The sequence below is a fragment of the Anser anser genome, assembly GCF_964211835.1.
Source record: "Anser anser genome assembly, chromosome: 20".
NCBI lineage: Eukaryota > Metazoa > Chordata > Aves > Anseriformes > Anatidae > Anser > Anser anser.
The window spans coordinates 7,093,071-7,102,906 of NC_139741.1; the positions used below are offsets into that span (position 1 = coordinate 7,093,071).

Below are 9,836 nucleotides of genomic sequence, written 5' to 3' on the forward strand. Positions count from 1 at the left end.
GGGGAGTGACGTCACGCCGCAACCTCGCGATGCTTCCTCCCCGCGGCGGCAAGGGGACGGAGAGCGGGCGGGGAGATCTCGCGAGAAGTGCCGGCGGGAGCGGCGGAGGTCTCGCGAGAGGCGGCGCGGTGGAGGTCGTTGGAGTCGCCTCAGCCGCCGCCGCCACAGTCGCCGCCATGCTGCCCCGCCTCGCCCGCCCCGCCGCCGCCGCCGCCGCCCTGCGCCGAGGGCTGGCCACCTCCGGGCCGGTGGGTGCTGGGGGGGACGGGGGGCAGCGGGGAGGGGGCTGGGGGGGGCCTGGGGGGTGGAGGGTGGGAGATGGGCCTCGCGGGGGGGGGGGGGGGGGGGGAGCTGGGTCCTGTCAGGGGAGGCGGTGAGGGGGGGGAGGGGGTGGTCCTGTCAGGGGGAGGTGGTGGTGATGGGGGTGGGCGGGGTGGGGAGCTGGGAGCTGGGTACAGGCAGGGGAGGTGGTGGTGGGGTGCCTGGGGGTGATGGGGAGGGAGTTGGGAGCTGGGAGCTGGGTACTGTCAGGGGGAGGTGGCAGGGGGTGATGGGGGGGGGCAGGGAGCTGGGCACAGGCAGGGGGAGATGGCTGGGGGGGCTGGGGGTGATGGGGAGGGAGCAGGGAGCTGGGTCCTGTCAGGGGGAGGTGGTAGGGGGTGCCTGGAGGTGATGGGGGGGAGCTGGGAGGTGGACCCTGTCAGGGGGAGGTAGCTGGGGGGGGGCTGAGGGTGATGGGGGGGAGCAGGGAGCTGGGAGCAGGCAGGGGAGGTGGTGGTGGGGTGGCTGGGGGTGATGGGGGGGGAGTTGGGAGCAAGTTGGAGGGATCGGCCCGGGGGTGGAGATGGGGATGAGGGGGAGCTGGGGAGCTGGGCACAGGCAGGGGGAGGTGGTGGTGGGGGGAGCAGGGCCTTGTCAGGGGGAGGCAGCAGGGGGTGGCTGGGGGTGATTGGGGGGGAGCAGGGAGCTGGGAGGAGGTTGTAGGGATCGGCCTGGAGGTGGAGATGGGGCTGGGGGGGGAGCTGGGTGGTGGTACAGGCAGGGGGAGGTGGTAGGGGTTGCTCAGGGGTGATGGGGGAGCAGGGAGCAGGTCGTGGGGCTGGGTTTAGGGTGATGGTGGTGGTGGTGAGGGAGCTGGGAGCTGGGTCCAGTCAGGAAGAGGCGGTGGGGGGTGCCTGGGGATGGGGGGGAGCAGGGCCGTGGCAGGGGGTGCCCGGGGGTGACAGTGAGGGAGCTGGGAGCAGCTGGTGGGGCTTGGCCCAGGGGTGGTGGTGGGGGAACAGGGAGCTGGGTCCAGGCAGGGAGAGGCAGTGGGGGGGTGCACGGGGGGTGATGGTGGTGGACAGGGGGCTGGGAGCAGGTTGTGGGGCTCAGCCCAGGGATGATGGTGAGGGAGCTGGGAGCCTCAGCCTGGCCCTGCACAGTGCGGGCTGTCCCTGGGCACCTCCCGGTTGGGGAGCTTGTGCCTGGCTCCCCTCACAGTGGGTACTTGGAGTCTGAGCGCTGGGCGATCCTCTCAGCGAGGGTGTGCAGGGAGAGGTGCCAGGCTCCATGCTGCTCCCTTTCCCTCCTGAGAGCGTGTCCCAGCTCTCAGTGCACTCAGAACTCGGGTGGTAGCTGCAGCTTTAGCAGTAAACCTTAATATGTGGTATCCTTGAACTCAAGGAGTGTTTGCACAACGCTCTCAGACACACGGTCTGATTTTTGGGTGGTCCTGTGCAGAGCCAGGAGTTGGAGCCGCAGGTCCTTGCGGGCCTCTTCCAGCTGGGAATATTCTGATCTGGGGCCCCGCTGTGCGTGAGTGCGGGGCTCCCGGTGGCAGGAAGGGCTGCGGCTGGGTGCTGGGGAGGGGGGGAGACCTCTGCCATCGAAAGGAGACAGCTCTGCAGTGCCATGTGACAGAACGGCTATCGGAGCTGTAAAGATATGCTCTACAGGAGAGAACTGTGTAATTATTAGGATTTACATTTAATAGCACTGAGTTTTGCCTTAATGGCATCAGCCCAGTCATAAATACGGGGCACAGCAACGATTAATGCTAGACTTTGCTTTCCCTTGAAGAGTTTTTTGCTAAATTGCATTTGTTGCAGTAGCGAGGACGTTGAGCTGAGCTGAAGTTGATTAGCTTCTGGGCAGATTATGGATTATTTCTTGTCAGAGCATAATAATTAAGCTGTTCATGCGGGGCCTTGGAGCAATTAGGGCTTTATCTGGTGAGACAACGTGATGCAGAGCGTCACCGATCATTCTGTTAGCACATTCCGTCTGCAGGAGCCTCTGGTCCTCACCGAGTTTGTCAGAACATCCCATTTTACAGTTCCTCTTCTCTTGAAAAGGAGCTTTCCTCTCACTGTGAGCACAGGGAGTCTGCAAGAGAAATAACTTTCTTCCAGAGAACACGTTTGAAAAAAACTGGTTCACCAGGGCAACGAAGCAGGGTTGATTTTACTTCACGTGTTTGACCAAAGCTGGGATTTGGTCCCTTAATGTTCTCAGAAGCCTGCAGCTGAGGAGAGCTGACCCTCTGTTTCCTCTGCCTGGCCTTGCTCCTAGCTCAGCTTCAGATCCCAAAGAATGTCTGCAGCTGATGTGTCCGAGCAGGGAATCTCAGGGCCCTTTGGGAAGCCGTTGTGATGAGGGCTTTCTGCGGGCTTAGGCAATCCAATTTGCGTAGTGCTCGATAAAGAAGTTGGGAAACGGGAATGAAAAGCAAAGAAAGTGTGGTGAAATCCCTGGGGTCACTTCTGCAGTCACTAGCAAAGCGCCTCTTCAGTGCTTTTCTCTCATTTTTTCCTCAGAACAATGCCAAGGTGGCAGTGCTGGGGGCGTCGGGAGGGATTGGCCAGCCGCTGTCCCTCCTCCTGAAGAACAGCCCGCTGGTGAGCAGGCTCAGCCTCTACGACATCGCTCACACTCCCGGCGTCGCAGCTGACCTCAGCCACATCGAGACGAGAGCGACCGTCAAAGGTTTGTAGGGCCGCCCTCAGGCGTGCGGGGCCTGCTGCCGCCCCTCGTGGGAGCGGGGATCTGAGCCTGAAGCCTGCTGCGAGGCTAATTAGGGCTCTGTTGGTTAGATTGGTGTGTATGGAGGTGGGACTAGCTCCTGGTTGCGCTGTTGGAGGGGAATTCATAAAAACTGGCAGGAAATAGTAAAGTCATATCGAGGGGAAAAAAAACGAGCGTTGGATTTGAAAGTTGGTCTACAAATGGACTGATGCTCTCTGGGTGCCTCCATGAGCTGTACGTCACTAAAAGGTGACGTTTTACTTGGGTGTGTCCGTGCGCTCTGCTCTTGTGAGACCCCACCTGGAGCCCTGCCCCCAGCTCTGGTCCCCCAGCACAAGGACAGGGAGCTGTTAGAGCCAGCCCAGAGGAGGCCATGAGGGGGCTCAGAGGCTGGAGCACCTCTCCTATGGGGACGGGCTGGGGGAGTTGGGGGTGTTCAGCCTGGAGAAGGCTCTGGGGAGACCTCACAGCGGCCTGCCAGTACCTAAAGGGAGCTTTAGGAAAACTGGGAAAGGACTTTTTGTCAGGGGGTGTACAGATAGGGCAAGGGGGAATGGCTTTAAACTGAAAGAGGTAGGTTTGGATTAGGGGTTAGGAGGAAATTCTTCCCTCAGAGGGCGGTGAGGCCCTGGCCCAGGCTGCCCAGAGGAGCTGTGGCTGCCCCAGCCCTGGCAGTGCCCAAGGCCAGGCTGGGTGGGGCTGGGGGCAGCCTGGGCTGCTGGGAGGTGTCCTGCCCATGGCAGGGGCTGGAACTGGATGGTCTTTAAGGTCCCTTCCAACCCAAACCACTCTGATTCTATGTCCTGGGAGCACTGGCTGTAGTGCCTAGCTCGGGTTTTAGGACGGTGCACGTTATGCATACGCAGTGGGATGGACAGGGTGTTTTCACACAGATGGGAGGCTCCCACTGCTCTTACTCATTGAGTTTTGAAACAGTGAAGATGAAACATCAGATTGGGTTCATCCGTAACTTTACTGCTTGCTTCTCAGCATGAATCTGAATTGAAGGGTAAACTAATATCAGAATTGGGTGCCTTTAGGACTAATTTTGTACTTCAAGCTGTCAGATACTTACCGACAAAACCATAACATCTGAATGCCTTCCATTCCAGGCTTCCTGGGACCTGAGCAGTTGCCAGAATGTTTGAAGGGCTGCGATGTTGTAGTTATTCCTGCCGGAGTCCCCAGAAAGCCAGGTGTGTTCTCCCCAGGGCTTCGCTGCCGTGTCTCTGCAGTACTTCTGTTCACGTGGCTGGTGCTTCACGGCACTTTCCTTGTTGGCTGGGATGGGAGCGGGCTGGTAATGACGCTGCCCTAGAGCTTGGCGTGGTGTCAGGCACCTCAGTTAGCCTTTGTCACTTGTGAAACGGGGACAAACACTGATTTCTGGGGTTCCTGTGTAAGGGTGAGGAGCAAAGACGTCTCACTGCAAGTGATCCTGAATCTCCCTGCAGGATTTCTTACCCAGAGCATTACCATGTTCAACAACTGGTTCTTTGTTTCCTTTCTCAGCAGAATAATAATAATCCATTTGTTCTGCATTAATTGTGTGGTTACTTCTCTGAGCATCTCCAAATGAATGCTCTTAAGTCTTCCTCATATCCCTGATTCCGTTCCATTTCCACTCTTGTTTTTAGTGTCCTATTGGGAACGCTACAAAAGCCTAGACTTTAATTTCTTGCTCATCCTGATTGTGTATTTTTCATGGCTAAAGTGGTTGCTGCAGCAGGACCGGGAGGTGTCACTTCTGCAGCTAGCAGTGTTTTGCACAGAGCAGTTAGCATTCGAGCTGTAGTTGTGGAGGTGACCTCAGAGGGGGGGGAAGAATGCACCCAAGGAGCCGTCAGGCTGCGCTGAGCACCCCGGTACTGATGCAAGTCCGCGGGGTGACACACCGCCTCCGGCTGAAGGGCAGCCTGATAGCTGGCAGCCGGGCTGGTCGCTGCTGAAAAGCGCTGATCTGTCCAAAAGGGCAGGTAGCTTTTATCAGTGGGTTACCTTTGGAGCCAGCTCCTTGCTGCAGCTGGGGAGCTTTCTCTTGACACATGAAACCAGGAGCTGAAGCTGGCATATCGCTGTCCAGAGCAGAACGCTCTTTGATTGGGTAGCTTGCCCTTTAGTGAATAGGCTGCGGGTAACTTAAAATATTCTGCTGGGTGTGTCCTAGGTATGACCCGCGATGACCTGTTCAACACCAACGCTAGCATTGTTGCTACTCTGACAACTGCCTGTGCGAAGCACTGTCCAGAAGCCATGATCTGTATTATCTCTAACCCGGTAAGCATTTCCTGGAGACCTTCAAAATGCAGACAAGAAAATCCAAACCGAGAACACTGGAGCAGTCTGCGAGCTGCTGCTAGTTTTGAGCAGTATCGTGAAGGTCTATGAAGTGTTTGTAGGAGAAAAAACTAAAAGCTTGGCTCTGTCAACACATTTTTCTTGGGCTATATCAAAATCAGATTAAACTTAGATATAGAAGTGCTTGGTATCTCAGCCTCTGTTTGGCTGTGGTTAATAGTGCATACTGTTGTATTAGCTGGAATAGAATGGCTCAGTAAGGGAGGAGCCTTTGTAACGTGAATGAGCAAGTTACTGCCTTAACGGTTATTTAAAATACGCTTGTTTTGGCCTGACTGTAAATTGCTCTTCCTATTAGGAATTGAAGTAATTGGCTAGAGTTGACTTGGAGATGCACTGTTTATTTACTGGCCTGTTCAGTTCACGCACTGGCTTTGTTATTAGCGTGGTTTTAATGAATGGTTGCCTGTTTTTGCTTGCAGGTAAATTCAACCATCCCAATAACTTCAGAAGTCTTCAAGAAGCACGGTGTGTACAATCCGAACAGAATCTTCGGTGTTACAACACTGGACATTGTCAGAGCGAATACCTTTGTGGCCGAACTGAAGGTACGTCGTAGTGAGGGGTGCTGCGTGCTTCTGTCATCAGATCTACCAAAAATGCCTCTAAAATCACTGCATAGAGCTAAAATAGCTCAGGCTTATGTGGAGCTAGAGCTGAAAGCAACGATTCCCTGTTCCCACTCTCTAGAGGAGCCCGGGGATAGGGTTTCTTGCAAAATGTAGTTCGAGAGACTTTGACCTTTCCTTTCATAGCTCTCCCCTGTGAGCGAGCTGCATGTTTGCCTTAATTCTCTTGGCATTTTCAGCCCTGCTGGTGCAACCAGAGGAGGGGGTTGAATTGTAGTATATCTTCCCAAGTCACACTGCCTGTGCTGCCTGTTACGGGATATTCTGTGGGGTGTCAGGAGGTGTAGCAGTTCCACTGCTCTTAATAGCCCTAGCGGGGTTTGTACCTTTGCTGCTATTTATCTGAACTTTCATCGATATTGCTCCGTACTGCCTCAAGATGTCAGAGTGAATAACCTGGAGCGAACTGTGTACATCTGGCTTTGTCCATGGAGTGTAGCTGCCTCTGAAACTTCTCCCCTGTGTCCCATGGGGTTTATGGACGTGTTAAGATACAGAGGGAAGAAAGTGTGGTGGCTTTAAATGTTTTTCTTGTTCCTGTGTCTCAGAATCTGGACAACTTCTTGTTTCCCTTAGGGTTTAGATCCAGCTCGAGTAAGCGTTCCAGTCATTGGTGGCCATGCGGGGAAGACCATCATCCCTCTGATCTCTCAGGTAAGTCACGTTAGCTGCTGCGTGTGGCATTGCGCTGCGTGGTGTTCCTCAGTGAGTTAGAGCTGATGTGAAGTGCCTTTGTGATGGCATGTGGCGTGCTGAGGTACAGCCGAGGCAGTCTTCCCTGCTCTTGTGGCTCATTTTATTCCGAGATGAGGTGCAAGATACTCGAAGGTAAAGAGCTAAATCTGAGCTCCTCTGGGTGGCTTAAATAGCACCACTCTTTTTTCCCTACAGCAGTTCTGGAATAAGAACTGAGGTGTAGTGTGGGTGTTCGGATATCTTGGCAGTGTTTTCTTTTGTCGCTTATTTTTTCTGATGGCAGTTGTATGGTATGAATGCCTTGCTACGGCAGAAAAATTAAACTGCTTGTGCCATGGTGGACTAGAAACCCTCCTTCACCAGCCAGTGTTGAAATGAGGAGGCATAGCTCAAGTTGTGCGGGGAGGCTGCTTCAGAAATGACCGGTTGTCAGAGAGAGGCTCCCTTCACGCATCAAATCCAGAGTGAAATGCAGCTCTAAATTAGGCTGCAGCTTCATGAAGAGAGGGCTAAGAGATGGCCAAAAGCAGCCAGTGGAGAAAGGGCAAAAAGCTCTGCTCTCAGTGAGGAATAAAGTACCCTTCACAGAAGGACGGTCTTAGGGAATAAGAGCAAGGGCTTTGGAGCTGGATGCTGAGAGGGTGCTTTCGCTAGAGTCAGCCAGGGCAGCCCCAGCTGTGCTTAGCAGACTTGGGCAGCTGTGTTTGAAGGTTCACGGACTTCTTAAATACTGCTTGCAGACGGGATCCTTCATAAGGCTCTAGGCTTCCATAATGCCACAGTGACCCAAATATTTATAAGGTGGCTTTTTTTTTCCCTAAGGACTGTTACGTGCTTGGAGGGCACCTGCGTAGTTCAAAGGAGATGCATGGTAGCAAGTAACCGTGGCTAGCCCTGCCTTTGCCATCAAGCTGTAGTTTGTCTCTGAGCAAACTAGGCATGACTGGCTTACTGCTAGAGTTCTTGCAACAACCAGAAGCCTTGGTGAATGCCTGCAGCTGCTGGCCAGTCTGTCACACCATCTGGGAGCTGGGGTAGCTGATTTTTCCCATCTGAGAACTGTTGGTAACAACTGTAGTGGTACGAGAAGTATCACGTGGGTGGCCTCGTGCTGGAGGGGTGCTGGTGTTTGATGCTACCTTCATTTTTCTAATCTAGTGCACACCAAAAGTGGACTTCCCTCAGGATCAGCTGGAAAAGCTTACAGGGAGGATTCAAGAAGCTGGCACTGAAGTTGTCAAGGCTAAAGCAGGAGCAGGTTGGTTCTTGGCTACAACTTCCAAGTAATTCTTGTCGTCCAGCTGAATGGACGCAGTCCTCTTTAGTTTAATCTTATTTACAACTGCGATGCAGAAATAGGAACTGATGATTGCAATCCTAGCTGCTCTGCCACGTCAGCGACTGCCTGAACTGTGGCACTAGAAGTAGCTCAGTAAGACTAAACATTACCGGATCCCTGAACGTGCGTGACTTCAAAAATTATCTTATCTAATTAAGCTCTTTCTTCCTGTAAATCTGGTGAACTGCATAGCAGGTGGCTTCTGCCTTATTAAACTGGCTGTGAGCTTGAAGTCAATGACGCTGCAGCTCTGTAAGCATAGCAGTGTGGAAGCCTTTGATACTAAACCAAGTACTGAACTCAAATGTGATCTGTTCTAAAAATGGTTCAACTTTTACAGGATCTGCTACCTTGTCTATGGCCTACGCTGGAGCTCGCTTTGTGTTCTCCCTGGTGGATGCCATGAACGGAAAGGAAGGGGTTATCGAATGTTCCTTTGTGCGGTCGGAAGAGACAGAGAGCCCCTACTTCTCTACACCTCTGCTGCTGGGAGTATGTGCTTCACGTGGTGGGGCTTATAAACAGCAGTTACTGGTGCAGTCTTTAGATTTTGTGGTTTTTACTTAGTGATTTCAATTTAGTTCAGTGCTGAGTATCACTAGAAAACAGCTGAACGTACATTTAGCAGTTCTTGGGTATTCGGGTATTGCAGGTAAGCATATATCCCGTGTTTGAATGGGGTATTGCAGCTTTTATCTGCTCTCAGACTGCAGCTCACTGAGTAACCAGCGATTCAGACCTTTCTTAAGCGGTCATGTTTGTCCCGAGTTGGTGCCCATTTATGAAGAGCTTTCATATGGTTAAGGAGAGTCAGCAACCCGGTCTCCTCAGCTTGATCTGCTACCAGCAAATTACTCAGAAATGGAGGCACGTAGGGGGCCATGGTGCGGATTAGGATTAATAGATTTCCTTCCGAGTTCAGTAGAGGTCCCAGATGCGAAGTTATTCTTACCCTGTGGGTGGAGTGAAATTAATGGATGGTGCAGCCCTGGCATGGCTGCTGGATGCAGGGGTTGGTGTATGTTGTTTTGTGTGGTAGCTGGTGAAGGAGTGGATGTAGAGGAGGATTAAGGGGGAAGAGTTGGATGTAGGCATGAGATTTTGGAATCCCAGGAGTGCAACTCCGAAGCAGTTTCAGAGTGCAAGCCAGTGGCAAATGAAGGGTGTACACACAGGAGAGCTGAATGGTGGTCCTGAGGACAGGAGAAGGCCCAAAGGAGCAGTTGGTATCAGTCTCCCCTGGAAGGAGCCGAGGGGCTAGCTTCAAGTCTCACACCCCAACGAGAACAGTGAATGAGAAGTTTGTGAAGGCTCTAGAAGTCGCTACAAATAGCAGGAAGCTTCACAGCCTTGCAAGGAAGCACAAAGTTTGCAGACAGTAGGAGTGGCAGAGGTCCTAGGCTGGGTCTCCATCTCAGTTGGACTGTAAGTAATCAGGGTTGTTAAGTTGCTCTCTGGGTCATTCAATGAATGGTTAATCCTTAAATCCTCTTTCCCTCAGAAAAATGGCATTGAGAAGAACCTGGGTATCGGCAAGATCACCCCCTTTGAAGAGAAGATGGTTGCTGAGGCCATGTCGGAGCTGAAGGCTTCTATTAAAAAAGGAGAAGATTTTGCAAAGAACTTCAAGTGAAGAGCTGATGATGGAGAGGAATTCCAACTTCCTTAATTTATTAAGGCATCATGTCACTTTACAACTTCTGATTCAAAGCTCAGGTTTTGACTGAAGTCTGTCTGTACCAGTTTAATGATTGTTGTCAAAGCAGAGTCTAATCATCAATAAAATGGCCTCATTTTTTTTCAGCGTA

The 9,836-nt window shown here is 52.9% G+C and overlaps 1 protein-coding gene across 1 annotated transcript; it reads left to right on the plus strand.

Annotated features, from left to right (window-relative positions):
• The first annotated feature begins 77 nt into the window (after positions 1–77).
• On the plus strand, positions 78–9,836 carry MDH2 (malate dehydrogenase 2). The gene is made up of 9 exons (XM_083806148.1): positions 78–248; positions 2,799–2,967; positions 4,119–4,202; positions 5,174–5,283; positions 5,787–5,912; positions 6,570–6,647; positions 7,848–7,947; positions 8,369–8,520; positions 9,530–9,836. The coding sequence occupies exons 1-9, from the start codon at positions 177–179 to the stop codon at positions 9,659–9,661; spliced, it is 1,023 nt and encodes a 340-aa protein (XP_083662274.1). The 5' UTR covers positions 78–176; the 3' UTR covers positions 9,662–9,836.